We start from the raw sequence: 14,787 nt of genomic DNA, 5'->3' as shown, positions 1-14,787 counted from the left end.
CCTGTCAGTGGAGGTTATAGCTGTCCTCTGGCTATTGAAAGGGTTTGTAAATTGAAGAAAGGCTGAAAACTGCTGAGCAACCATCTGTATCCATAAACTTCTAGGTCTTTCTTTCTCGTAATCTACAGACTCCAAGCCAATCTCATAAAAGAGAATGGAGTTTCTCTCCACAAGCAGAAAAGAAGCAGTGTCTGAGTCTAATATTGTAGAAGGAAAATTTACATTAAGGCAAAGTAAAAATAGGTTCAGCATGGCTTGCTTTGATCTAGGTAGATACATGCATCCTGTTTTGTGCTAAGGACTTCACTGCAAAAATGGGAATAAACTTTCTTAGAGTTACCATTCCAAATTAAAAAATAAATGGATTTAAAAAGAAAAAAGAAGTTGGGTATACTGCCTTGTCCCACTCAGATTAAAATCAGACAATGCCATCTGACCAAAGACAGTTCACAGCTATGCACTGTATCATGATATGTAGATCAGTGTTTCACATTACTATTTAAAAGGCTACAAACCAAGCATTAGTTTTTGTATTTCAGCCCATGTGCATCTCCTATCAGCTTCTCCTCAGGTGGACAGAGATGCTTGAAATCCTGTGCCGAAGTGGTAATGTTGGTCTTTATTCTTTTACTTTCCTGCACTGACCTTTTGGTCTGTAGGTTATTGTAGTTGTTTTTCCACCCTTGTGCCTTTTTTCTCATGGCATGCTATGTGATGTGCTTAGTGGAGAGAGCTGCTCTGCACTGTAGGTGATGGTATCCCAGTTCTGGGTATGGGAGATGTGAAATCAGCCTGTGGTTCATTTTCATTTGAAGAACTTTTTTTTTTTGCCATAAAAGCAGTGAAGAGTCAGAATGTATACCAGAGGGAATGAAACCAAATCCCTGCATAAAATTGGATAGTGCAAGACAAAGAGAAGATACAGGTTATGCTGTGGTAGTGAACAACTTTATGGATGTGTTATCTTGATAAACTGTTTAATGGCACAATAAAGAAACAATCACTACACTTAGCCTACACTTGAAGTACTGGAAAAACTATCTCATGGACTGTAGCATGTTGCTTGTAGTTAAGGAAAAAATTATCCTGACTGTCTATAGCCCAGCTGTGAGACCAATGACAAGAACAAAGCTAAAAGGTAAAGTAAAGCAGAATACAAAGTGGTATAAATAATTTTCCTTGACAAAGGCCATGTTTAAGGTATCTACAACTTCATAATCTGATTAGAGTTATCAAACTGAAGTATCCGAAGGATGAAATCTCAGTGGGACTGCTGCTTTTACAGAGGGAACTCATTTCTAACAGCATTAATATTACTTCGGTGTTTGTGACAGAGAAGGAGAATACTGAAATTTCATGGTGCCTGAAATATGTGACTTATCATATTTTGTCTGTGCTTGTATCTGTTAAGTAGATACTTCTAGTTTATTGTGAATTTAAGTTTTGTCAACTGAGGTAAATTTAATAACCAGGAAATCTTATGATATATTCCCATTATTATCCTTTCTTCTTGGAAATAGTGTGTGAATTTAAATGGGTGACCATTGTAGAATAGCCCCCTGTGTGGGAACAGCTGAGTCACGGCCTCAATCACTGATTGAGCACCTGAAGGAAAGACCCAGTCAGCCCTGGAGCACAGGTGAGGGCATTCATCTGTGTGATAGAAGAGCTGGAGGCTGGCTGGAGCCTGGAAACTGGTTATTGTAGAATATAGTGCATTGAATAGGCTTACATAAATTGGAGACTGTAAAAATATTTGATATTAAAATGTAAAGCAGAAGTAAGTTCCAACTCCAGTTAAGGAATCACACTTGGTAGTCTGTAGCATAAGCTAAAATGTGTTGTTGAAAATAATTTTCTGAAACTTAATTAGGCTGGTTTCTGCACTATTAGGGGCAGGAATGCCTCTGTTGAAAATAGTTTGTGTTCTAATAGGGTTTAGTCATAATTGTCTATTTCTTACTGGGTGTTCAAAATAGTTCCACCTCAGGTTGTTCAACTGTTGTTAGCTTCATCTTAGTCGCTACAAGCAAGTAATAAAAGTACTGCTTTAAGCTAGTGTTCTTGTGAATCTTGTCTTCTTACAGTAACAAACTTGTTTAGTAAATGAACTTAGAGATAATAATAGAAGAGCCAGTATTTAGGATGAGCAACATTCTGGTCCATTGGCTCATGTTTCAAATCATCTTTTTCTCTTTCTGATCTCTCCTTTAAGGAAAAGGAACGATGTAATAACTCTAAGATATACATGATTCCAGTGTCTATGTCACTGGCTGCTTCTTTCTAAGTGTATAGAAAATCTCCTTGTGTATTTCAGTGTTTCTATTAGCTTAGATGTATTTATTCTTTTGGCTACATATGCTGCTGTAGTAAAGATAAGTGGAGTATTTTCCAATATTCAATCATATATTTTTTTTTAATATTTTTTCCCTTAATTTTTTGTTTAAAGTACATTTCCTAGGCTCTCTCATATGCTATATTTTCTAGCAGTTACTTGCCTTTTTGTCCTTCCTGCTCTTAAATCCATCAGTTATACTAGCTTGGTGGAAATAGTTTAAACGTACAATCCAAATTCTCCAGTGAGGTTTGGCTAACTAACAAGCTATTCAAGTGGTTTTGTCTCCTGGGTATGTCTTCATCCTCTGTTTTTCTAGGTTGCTTGAATATCCTTGAACCCATAATTTACCCTAATCTCCTCTAAGGCTTTGAAATAATAAAATACTTAAATAAAACTCTTTGGATAAACGCCCTTTAAAATATAACTTTATCTGTGAACTGTCACGTTCTCAAGGGAGTGGATTTTGTTCCTCAGACAATTAGGGGAATTTTCTGTCCACTGTGTCACTGTGGTTTGTCCACATCAGGCGTGCCCATCTAAACTTCTGCATCAGCTCAGAACAGAAAAGATGAGGAAGGTCTGGGAGGAAAATAGGACAGAAATGAGACTGTTTCTCTCTATGATTTCTATTTTTCCTGAGGCCTGGGTTCAGTTCCCTTATTTACCACATGATTTTTTTTGTGGGTCATGAAGTCTTCCTATGCTCTTGAAAAATAATTGTCTGCCCAGCGGAGATGTTGCTGAGGATAAATTAACAGTGGTAAAGTTCCTAGCCATTACAGAGATGGAAGGAGTAGTCTTAGAAACAGAGAAGGGCTATATTCTATTCTATACTTCACAAAATAGGAAAAGTGAGATTGCTTGATTAAATCCACCTGGGATGTCTGAGGCAGAGCAGTGAACTGGATCCAGTCCCTCAGACAGAGGCCCCATACAGTTTATGTTCTCCTTGAAAAGTGCTTTTCGTAGTCCTGACTAGGCCTAACCCCAGAGTCCTGCAGATGCCTCCAAGGTTGTCCCTTCTGACAGCCTGACTTAGGCAAGAGAGGGAAGCTTGGAGGTTGTGCCTCCCTGCAACTTATCAGGGCACCTGTCCAGGCCATGGAGAGCAGCATCATTTGGAGATTGGGCAGGGACACACCCTTCACTGTTGCTCATTTTGCACATAAAGAGAGATGACTTCAGTCATCTTTCCACTCTATTCAGCTAATTATTAATTCCTGTCATCAAAATGAATCTGCAGAATAGTTTTGAATTGGGGGTATAGGAACATCTCTTTCTGAAGTTTTGTAGCTAAATTTGAAGAAGAAAGATTTGAGATTTGTGTAATTTGTGAGCAATTCCCTTCTGAAAGTTATTATTGTTAAAAATGAAGAGCTGCTAAAAAGTATTAGGAAAAAGAAACTTTCTTTTTTGTATTACTGTGCCACTAAAAGATAAAAATTTCAATTCACAATGTTATTATTATTTTAAAGTGATACCATTGAGATTGTCTCTCCATTTTCAAGTATTCTATTCAGAAAGCCATTTGTATTTCCTCACATAAAGTGATAGGAAATGCAAACAGATCACAAGTAAAAAAAAAAAAAAAAAACCTACCGAGATTTATGACTCTCTTTGTACATTTTTTAGTAATAAAACACAGAGATGCTACATGTAGTAACAATTTTGTGAATTTACTAGCTTGAACTACTCTTTGCTGTCAAATACTACTTTTTGTCATCTTTCTTATTCATCTGTTTGGAACTTTCCTCCTAGTAGCCTTTGTTTGTAATCCAAATTCCAAAATTTCCATACCTAAGGTTTAGGATGGTGAAACAGCACTGGTGAGACCAGTGTTCACATTGAATTGTTTTTTTTTTTTTTTTCTCTCAGATCTGTTGCTTTGTACTTCATTATGTTTGGGAAAATGATTATCTCCTGGTAGCCATATACCTGGCTAAACTTTGTGTTTATTCAGAAGCAGCAAAATGACATCTGAGGACTTGGTGGTTTCACCTCAGTCCTCATCCAGCCTTTCAGAAGATAAAGTAGTGTCTTTGTTTCTGCACTGCATGCAGCAGCGTTAGAACTCGTTTGGCTTTTGACAGTATGTTCCAGGGTGAGCAGCTCCTCCTTCTCACAGGAGGCACCAAGCTCTGTTGGCTGAGTCCATGGTTTAGAATCACAGAATTGTGTAAGGTAGGGAAAGATCACTGAGATCATCTAGCCTAACTGAAGCATGCTTCATTGCAGGGACCAATCCAGTGAGCATACAGGTGATTTTAGTGTGGCTTTGTGGCAGAACTATATGGGGGGGGAAGTTTGCTGAAATTTGGAATGTGGCCAACTTTAATTACTTCTATCAGCACATACTCAATCACTGTCTTCTAAAGAAAATAAGGTTGGATTTCTGAGAAAGGGAAAGCCTGTGGTATAATGGGCAGAGAGGTCAGAATTTGAGTAGCAGAGGTATTGCAGGGCTCTCCTGTGTGAGAAGAGACCGAACTTCTCTGTACCAGTACAAAAAAAAAATAATACTGTAGTCCATGGGTTAACCAAACTTAGCAGGAGCACTTCTGAGAGACTACAACCCATGGGCAACCCATTTTTGATTTGTTGAAGATTCTTCACATTTTGAATGTGATTAGTTGCATTTCACATAGTTCTCATACCTTGCTCATATTCTCCTCAGGCCTATAGAAATGAGTCAATTGGACATATTATGGCATTATTTTTAAATGAAAATTGGGTGAAAAAATCTTATTTGGATCTTTAGAATAGGATCTTCAGCTTGTTATTGTAGGCTAGTCAATCCACAGCAAATAAAGCTGGTGATACATGATGCTGTCTCACTTTTTATTGTTGAAAAATGTTTTTCCCATCACTTTATTTTTTGCTGTAAAGACTCGAAGACACTGTTTTCATCTTCTCAATGGTTAAAGGAGGATTCATAGGTTTCCTAATTTTAACAGTGTTTTTATAGTATGTTACAGAAATATTGCGATCATTACCACCTTGTAGCAGAAGTTGAACAACCCCGCATACATTAAATAAACTATTATTTGAATAGGTGAAAAAGATGAAGCTTTCATTTCATTTTTGAGTAATATTTGCATGCATTCCCTGGGGGAGGGGATCATGGAACAGTTTTCACATGAGGATAGTATTCCTACAACATTAATATGTTTATTCTAGTTTCTGAGGGTGGATCAAGACAAAGACAGAGAATGCAGCCTGGACTGTGCAGGTTCTCCTCAGAAATCGCTTTGTGCGTCTGATGGAAGAACTTTTTTGTCCCGGTGTGAATTTCAGCGAGCAAAGTGCAAAGATCCTCAGCTGGAAATTGCCTATCGGGGCAACTGCAAAGGTGAGCAAATCAAAACTTTCCAATATTTTCCTTTGATCATAATGTGAAATAGTAGACTTGAAGTAGATTTTGAAATTTAATGAATATTGAGAACTAATAGTGCTGTACTTCGAGTTGCCTGAAAGCAGGTAGACTGAAATTTGCCTTGTTAACTCAATAATAATGTGCTATAAAATCTTAAATTAATCTTCATCTCTCAGCAAAAATATGATTTCCTCACCTCTTTACACTATAAGAAATGATTAGAGAAACTGTATGGTTAAGTCCTTGTCCTGAAGGATCGTCTCGTTGGCAAGCTCAGAGAAATTCTCAAGATTGTTACCTCCTGAAGTTTCTTGTCTGCTGCAGTTTGCTGTTTTGAGTTAGAGTTGAATTCAGCAGTACATTTTTCTAACTGTTATCGCTTGACCAGGAAAAAGTAAAATGAAGTCCAAGTGTTTGCTGTTGTTTTGGTTTGCTTCAAAATATAATCCCCCCAGTGAAAGTGAGTAGAAATTGAAAGATTTTTCCTAGGTAACAGGAAGTTGTGTGAACCCTCAAATGTTGCAACTCTGAAAAATTAATTAAATGGTGTGTAGTGATTAGAGCCTGCACAAGTTGTATCTAGCTATATCTACTCTTCGGACTTCTCTTTGGAGAAACTGTGCAACACATGATCCTAGTGCTCCAGTTCCAATGCTCTTCACTTTTCACAGGTTAACCTTTTCACTTTTAGAGTATGCTGGTGCTAGAGACCTCAGCTGTCATACTAAGAGATACATGAAATAGTTTCTTACTGAAGTGCACACAATGGTCTTCTTTTAAAATGTAAGAATAGCAGCACTCATAAAGATTTTACTTTCCTTTTCTCTCTGTCCACAAAGGAAAGATAGAGGACAGAAGAAAATCCCAGGGACCACACAGATTCAACCTGTAAGAGGCAATTTTCCCCATCGTCTCTCTCCGTTAGCTCTAGCAAGCCTCTGAAGCATCAAGGCTGTTTCAAAGAGACATTCAGTCTCATCTTCTGCCTAGATGAAACACTGTGCTCGGTTTTCAGCCCTTTCATAATAAGCCATTGTCTTAGCTGATGGATCTATTTACTTATGGGAACAAGGATAACATAATGAAGCTATCTGAGCCACAGTTTTTGTTGTGTGTATGAACAACAGAGAGAATTATTGTGAGCTTTGTTTTTGTTCAATGTGTATATGTTTAGCGCACTACACACTTCAGAAGAAATTAGTTAGAAATTAGTTTTTCAAAGTGTTTTTCTTAAGTGTCTTTTTCTTACCAGGTTGATAATGCCAACTGTAAGTTGTTTTTTTTTTTTTTTTTTTTTCCCCATAGGAGGTGCCTTTAATTGCCCTACCCAAAGTGTATCCTGCAATACTGGCAGTTTTTTTCTGACAGAATTTGGAGAAGTACTCATTCAGTGTGTATTTATTAATGTGCAGCATGTCAGTAAAATTGTGGACTTAGAATTAGGTACATTGGGCAGCTTAAATATTGCTAGAAAAAAAATGCATATCATGCCTTCGTGAATTAGATGCTTTATAATATTTTATTAAATGAGTGCAAGCCTCAGCCTAATGTTGAAATATTTTTTCTTTGTTGGGCAATAGATCTTGATTGCCAAAATCATACAATATATTAAATACATTATACAATAATATAGCAAATCAGCTAGGGATTAGTGCTCCTTACATTTAACGTTTTCTTCATACATCTAATTCAGTCAAAATAGTCCTAAATTTTCAAGTGGTCATTGTCTTCTTTCCTACCCATTGCTGTGATCACCAGAAATATTTCAAGCTGTGAAAACAAGTGTTAGAGGAGGAAAAAAATGATCCACTAGCAGGTGCTTCAGCGTTAGTATTTATGCTTTGGTAGTCCATCAGTCTTTCTCCTGAGAGTGGAGGAAATCCTCAGATTAAGACCCCTCTGGGGCCATTTGCTTTTGAATAGTTTAATTCACCAAGAGGTAAGGCTTGACAAAGGAGTGAAGAGTTCTTTTATTAAACTAAGCAAAGATGATGGTTCAATTTCAGGGCAACTTTCAAGGTTTCAGCATTTGTTTTCATTCTGTGTTGGAATGAAAACAAATTCTTTTGAAAGTGTTCATGTCTCCCTAAAACTAACAAGAATAGCACTCTAAAATATTGGTTTTGAGTCAGATTTTGAAGTTAACGTTAGTGAAAGAAGCATCTGTGTTTGCATGTGGAAGTTATAACTCCTTTCCTACATTCCCTTCCTTCCCTTCCTTTGTTCCTTTCCTTTCCTACCTTCCTCTCCTTCCCTTCCTTCCCTTCCTTCTTTTTATAGTAAATATATATATTTTTTCCAGTCCACTTGCTCACAGCACTGGATGTTTTTGCTAAACTTGGGAAAATTATAGTAAGTTATAATGTTATCAAATTTCCAACCTGCTTTTGCAGTTTCAAAGGATTCAAATGATCTGCACAAACTGTAGATGAACTTCCATGGTTCTGAATACTTTTCCAAACAGAATCTAAACTCTGAAGTTCTGGAAGTTCACTGCTTACTTGACAGAGAAGTTTACTGTACAACAAGATTATGAATCTAATAAATAAATGCATGTTGACAGTTGAGAAATATTATTTGTTTTAGGGCACTGTTAAAGTATCACCTGTGACTAGGATCCACTACACAAATGCTTCACAGTAAATCTTGCCCTGAGTTTCTGAAAAGACAAAACACAGAAGAAATATGAGAGTAATGTGCTTGCATTTAAACAGGTCAGAAAGACAAGAGGCTATTTCTAAATTACTAAATTAAACAGTGCCTAGACACTCTGACTGCTCTGGTTTGTCGGCAGAGTGATCCCTATATACTCTTGAGCACAGATCAGATAGTATTTTCCCAAATACTTTATCTTTGTGTCTTGGGAGTTAGTGTGGGCCAGGAGCAGTCCTCAGTAGGTAGTGTGTGCAGAGCCAACCTCTTGTTCAGGTTTAAGGCCATTCAGCTGGAGAACTGAGCCTAGCTGTTTTTACCTATCAGGGTAGATCTATTCCTATGGCTAGCACAACCTCGGATATGAGTTCCTTAGCAGTTAGACGTGTTCTGTCTACTACATCTGGTGAGGATGGGACTGGAGCACTGTCAGTGTCTCACAGGAAGACTTGGCAACTTATAAAACCAAGCCTTTGATACTCTCTGTCAGTGAATGTGAAAAGTGCAAGTCGAAATTTCTTAGTCTTGAAAACAGGGCCAAGCATGCAGAAATACTACTGGATCTTTGAGGAGGAAGGCAGTGAGGCCCCAGAGACAAAATGTTATTGCCTCTATGTCCTATCACTGTAGGATGCATAGGAGAGGTTGTCATGGCATGAAAACTTACCCAGAGATGGGATGTGATGGAGAAAGGAGGAGTCCAGATTATTTTGTCTCCATAAATGTCCAGGCTGAGGTTTGCATTACTATGCACGACCAACACTGTTTTTCCTGGTATTTGTCTTTTAAACTGGAAAAAGTACAGCACCAAATAAGCCTATGACAAACAGATACTGTAAATGTGTTTTGCCTTATTATAATGACAAAGCAGAATTATATGTTTCTCCTATTAAAGTCACTTATGATGCTGAAGGGCATCAAAAGTTCAAGTTTTATCTTGTTTTCATGCTGCTTGGGGAGGATTCATCTTCCTCATCATTCTTTTAATTCAATATTATTTTGAGGTTTTCTGAGGACTAGCAGATCCCTGAGGGCCCGAGATTGAGCAGTAATGCCCTACTTGCAGTCTTCCAAGCTTTGTGGCTTTTCAGCTGGTGCTCAGACACATACTGTGCTTCAACTAGAATTTGAGAGTCCTATTCAGTCCAGGCTTTGTTTTATTCTTATTTTCTCTTTGAAAGAAGTAGCAATACCCAGACCAGGAAATAGGGGGTCTGTAAGCATTCAGACCTTCCTGAACTCAGCTCTGAAGTGGATAGCATGAACTCGTCTATGCTATGTCTCTTGTGAGCCTGAAGCACAGTTATTATATGACTCTGTGAAACTTTACAGAAACTTGGATGAAAATCCTTTCTGTCTTGTAAAAATTCTGAGATTTTAGAGCATGCTGACTTTGATAAGTTTTGCACAAGCAGTCTTTGTGGTTCAGACCATCAACCACTCTAACATTTTTAATCACATTAGATATTTAGGGACTGTCACAGGCAAATTAAGGTCCTTGAGCCACCGAGTAGCTAGTACAAACCTGGCTATAAGCAAGTATATAGTCCTGGTAACTACTGTGTGTGCTGAAACCTAAGTACACACCTCTTTAGTGTGTGCTTTGCTGAGTGAAGACTTCCTTCTTCATCTGACAAATTTATATATAACAGATTTGTTTGTTTGCTTTGTTTCATGGGGCAGCTTGTATATTCCATCTAGCACTTTAGAACTGTTCAGTAAAATATAGTCGCATCATATTGTAGAAATGAATATTTTCTATTAAGTAATGAAGAATTTGTATTATGGATACAAAAAAGGAGAATGCTTGAAATAATTTAAATCTGAAATGATGATGCTGGGTAGAGTTGAGTGGCTTTGAAGTTTTTTTTTTTTTAATGAAAATGCTTTCTAAAAAGATTTGATTGTCTGATTTATATGATTGATTGATATGACAGCAAGCTTTAGTCCTGGCTAGGTTAATGGAAGAGTTGGGATCAGTGTTTTTATTATTCTACAGCTATGGAGACCCTCTTTCTCCATTGGAAACTCTAGATAGCTCATATTTAGCTTAACTCATTTATGGCATTCTAAAGTGCCTAGCTGTTTAAAAAAAAGTCGTTTATGGACTATCACAGACATAACAAAATGTAGTATCTTCATTCTTGAGATTCACATAAAGAACTGGAATGCATCAAAATATGAGTGGAATTTCCCATAGAATCATAGAATCCTTAGAGTTGGAAAGGATTTTTAAAGGTTATCTAGCCCAACTCCTCTGCAATGAACAGAGACATGCACAGATAGATCAGGCTGCCCAGGTCCTTATCCAGCCTTGCCATAAAAGAAGTATTTTACTGTTTGCTATTTGCTTTCCTTAGGAGAGGCACTTAGCATTTCTATTCCATTAAAATTGAGCTTTCAGCAATAGTGTGAAGTTTCTGTCACTTAAATTATTAGTGATTGAATGAATGAATGAGGATATGTTTGAATGATATGACTCATTACGAGTTAAGGTATATTTCTGTCTTTGGCTAAAACTGCAGGTATGGTGGTTCCTGTTTTGAAGAGAAAGAAGTATGTAACTGAGCTGCAGTGTTTTTTGGCTTCTAAATAAATCTTGGTCCTATAATTCATGAATTTAGCCATCCTTTGAGGAAATGTTGCTGTTGCTTCATACCTAAAGAAAAGGGTTATGGCTGCTGGACATAGTTCCTGAGTGCCCTTAAGCTCAGGGTTGACTGAGCCCAGTGGGCCCAGTGCATGCTTGCAGTGCCTGAGCACATCTCTCAGGTCAGTGTATGGGCAGGAACTTTGGCTAGGGCAGACCTTCTGCTGCCTGGAAGGCAGGCCTGTGAACTACATTGGGAAGGCAGAGCATGCTCCTGAGATATTTTGTTTGGAGAGAGAAAGCCGTAGTGAGTCAGCTTAGTTCTTTTCCGGACTGCGGTGAGTGAAAAAGGGTTTGGACTGAGGTATCCATCTATAAAATAAACCTCAATACATACAGAAAGCGTGCTTGATCTAAGATTGAGGGTACATCAGTTTTCACTTGACCTCCTTACTTCTCTTTTCTCTTTCATTTTCTAATCTTGTGGCAATACTCCCACATATTCTTTTTTGTTGTTGTTGTTGTTTGTTTGTTTTGAGGAAAAAATGGGTGCAAGATTTTTAAAGTATTTTAGGAAAAATACCAAAATGTAGTAATTGAGAAGAGGTATCAGATTTTTTTAAATATATTTTTTCCTGGGACTATTATTGTAGAGCAGATTTTTATCTCAAAATGCTTCTAGCTAGAAGCCACCTCCTCCTTTTCCGTACACTTTCTCACTGTGAGCACTGCATTTAATCTGTAGGATGACTGCAAGTTTCCAGACTGCAGTGCTGGCAGACCTGACACAAACCTTGTTCAACTACAGCCTCTTTATATTTTGTTTCTGAAACCTCAGTTACATTGTGTATCAAGCTCTTGTAGTAAAGTGTTAATTTAAGACAAAATATTCGGCAGTTTGATGAAGAAATTACAATTTATGTGGTGTCAGAAAACAGGAGGAGTTGGCTTCTGAATTTGCTTTCTAGTAGGTATTTAGTTGGAGTTGATAAAGTGTTAAGTATGTGTGGAATATCCTTTTTGTGTGTGTGTCTACTGGCACATGGAAAACAACACAAACAACACTGAAATATTATCCAAAATTTACTGCAGATGGAATTTATCTCTTTGAAAAATAGTCAATTTTTCTTGATCATATTTCTCAATGAGGAATGTGCCAAAGCCAGACTGTATTGAAACAAATCATAAAAGAACATTCTTAGGCATAAAAAGGGTATATTTTTAGAATAATAATAATAAAAAAAGCAGAGGTGGATTTTTTTTTCTATTCCTGGTCATGTAATTTTAATTTTATTTTCAAGTTTTATACAGTGTGAAAATTGTAGATGCAGTAGAAACTAGTAGTACTAAAGCAATAATGCTGCACAGAAGACTTGAAACTAGAAACAATTGCAAGCCTTCTCAGACTTTCAGTGCAAGAATTTTAAATTGGCCCATATTAGGCTTATCCAAACTATTTATCAAGTCAGTGTTCTGTTCAGAAAGCCTAGTCTGGCATTTGGAATGTGAAATATCAGAGTGCTGTAGCTTTAGTTTTTATTGCAAATATTTGATTCAGTTCTAGTCAGATTATGTCTTTCCAAATGTGACTGTTAGCAAATTGGGGGAAATATTATTGTGCCAGGAAGGATTCCAGCATAGCATTCCTTATTTTATCTTGAAGCTTAGCTATCTACATTGCTGGGTGGTTGCAAAATGTGAAAAAAGAGAAGACAATGAAAAGAACTCAACACTGCCTGCCACTGTTGGATGCTAGTGGGGGAGTTTAGGCTAAGACTTGCTGTTTTGTTTGAATCCTGAATGCAGCAATAAAAATAAATAGTGAAAGAGTCAGCCAGCCCTTGTCACAAAGCAAGTCTTCTTTTTTTAATGGCCATGTCAGGCTGAATGTCTGTGCAGACATTCTTTCTGACACAAAAAACTAATAATCTCTGCATCTTTGAAAATGAAATGTTGAGCACATATAGCTTGTTAGGTGTTTCCTACTACTAAAGGCTACTGCTATTTATGTACTTTGTTGATACAGACACGATCAGTTCTTGTATTGAATAGGAGCTGTCTTAGGCCCAATCTCTTAAAAAATCTTCATGTTGCAAGTAGTTTGTGTCATGGAAACCAAATTGTGCTCTGAATGAAACATTTAGATACTAAATGAACTACAAATTGAAGGCCATTAGACTTTCATCCAGATCGTTACTGGATTAGCAAAAGGTTATAGAATTAGAAAACAAGTGCAGATGTAGGAATAAACCGGGTTCATTGTTAGAGCAATTCAGTAAAGTGTTCAGCTGGACAGCTAACCTTAAGCAGCTTCATGGACTGTGTATTTCTAAATTTAAGGGCAAGTAATTGTATATAGGTATTCTAGCATACTGGAGGAACAGCAAGGGAAATCTGTGATTAAACAGCAAGAGATATTTGTATTATCTGTGTCTATGCTAGATGTGCTTTTTCAAATCTATGGCTTTAGAAATGCTTTTTCTGTCCCACAGGAACTAAGTATATGTGGAAAGCCCTCAGAAGAACATTTTCTTTAAGTGATTAACCACTTTATATGTAGTTTTAACTGAGTTGTAAATATTTCTGAAATGGTCAGTGGCATATTCCATCTAAAATAAAATAAATAAATAAACTATGAAGTGCATTTTATGATAAATGCATAACAAGTCCGTATCACACACAGTATCTCTTTGAGAGCAAATGCAGTCTGCATCAGTGTATGGGGATTGGGGAAGGTAATTTTATTCTTAATGGAATATAGCAAACCAAGAAACAATGGATCAGCTAAATGAAAATCTTTTCAAGGACATGATCTATCCCTTTGACAAGCTACTTATTCTATTTATTTTTCCATGAGAAAATCTGAGGTAGATCTCCCTGTGGAGCTTCAGTTCTGTTGTAGATTCTGTTGCTTTGCTTTCTAGATGGTGTTTACACCCTTGATGAGTTTGTGTGATTATTTTAAAGACAAACTGTGACTTTCCATTAATAAACTGCTCTCTCTGATATATTATTCTGATTACCAAGATTTAAAGTTGATGGATTTTTTTTTTAGCTTAGTGTTTTAGGTTCTGTAGTGTAGAAAGTAAGACATAAAACTAAGTAAGTTCCAAGTTATGGTGTTTGTAAGTCTAATTCTGTTTTCAGAATTTCATTAGTACTACAGTTTTGTATCAGCCTTAGTGTTATTCCAGGAAGTCTTCTGCTCCTACCCCCTCATGTCTGAAAGAATCTGTTTCTGGATGCCACAGCTGCTTACCTCCTAGCTGAAAGCTATTGCTGTTGCAGACTGAAGCTTAGCATAGAATTAAGATGTCTTTAAATTTTACCTCTTCCTTCCAGACATTAGACTCCTCTGGATAATTCAGAAAGACCTGTCTAAACAGCTGCAACACTGCAATTTCCAGTTTTGTGTATTTTGTCCACTCCCATGTACTCTTGTCTTTAGTTATACACCTCAGGCTGTATAAGTCTTTGAATAACCTCTGTTTGCCTCTCCAGTCTTGATGCTAAGACATAGTGGTACCATTAACACATTGGCCAATGTACTGTGCTAAAAATCACCAAGCCCTGTGTTAGTATGACATCTAACACTGACCAAATGAGGTAATTTAAGGTAAACTCATGCATCTTCATGCTCAGTTTCTATGCCAGGAGGAGTACTTTTTTCCAACATTGTTATGGGATGTAAAAGCACATTTACCCGGAGATGAGAAAATATATTCTCTCTGAGTCATCCATTAACATAATTCAAAATTACAGTTGGGCACATATAATGCAAGATTAGTTTTTCCCATTGTCTAAATATAAGGTAAATAATGTCTAATTTCAGAC

At 37.0% G+C, this 14,787-nt stretch overlaps 1 protein-coding gene across 1 annotated transcript in view; it reads left to right on the top strand.

The window, feature by feature from the left end:
- SMOC2 (SPARC related modular calcium binding 2) overlaps positions 1 to 14,787 on the top strand; it is a 133,541-nt gene that overhangs the window by 37,039 nt on the left and 81,715 nt on the right. Inside the window, exon 2 of the mRNA XM_065730871.1 lies at positions 5,516 to 5,687. Within this exon, the coding sequence (XP_065586943.1) occupies positions 5,516 to 5,687 (172 nt within the window). The remainder of the gene's footprint in view (positions 1 to 5,515; positions 5,688 to 14,787) is intronic.

This window comes from Cyrtonyx montezumae, unplaced genomic scaffold (genome assembly GCF_038088225.1).
Source record: "Cyrtonyx montezumae isolate F1298 unplaced genomic scaffold, pur_monq_1.0 scaffold_0, whole genome shotgun sequence".
In the NCBI taxonomy this organism is placed as follows: domain Eukaryota; kingdom Metazoa; phylum Chordata; class Aves; order Galliformes; family Odontophoridae; genus Cyrtonyx; species Cyrtonyx montezumae.
Note: the sequence above shows the minus strand (reverse complement) of the source record. Positions and strands in the feature narration are given on the sequence as shown.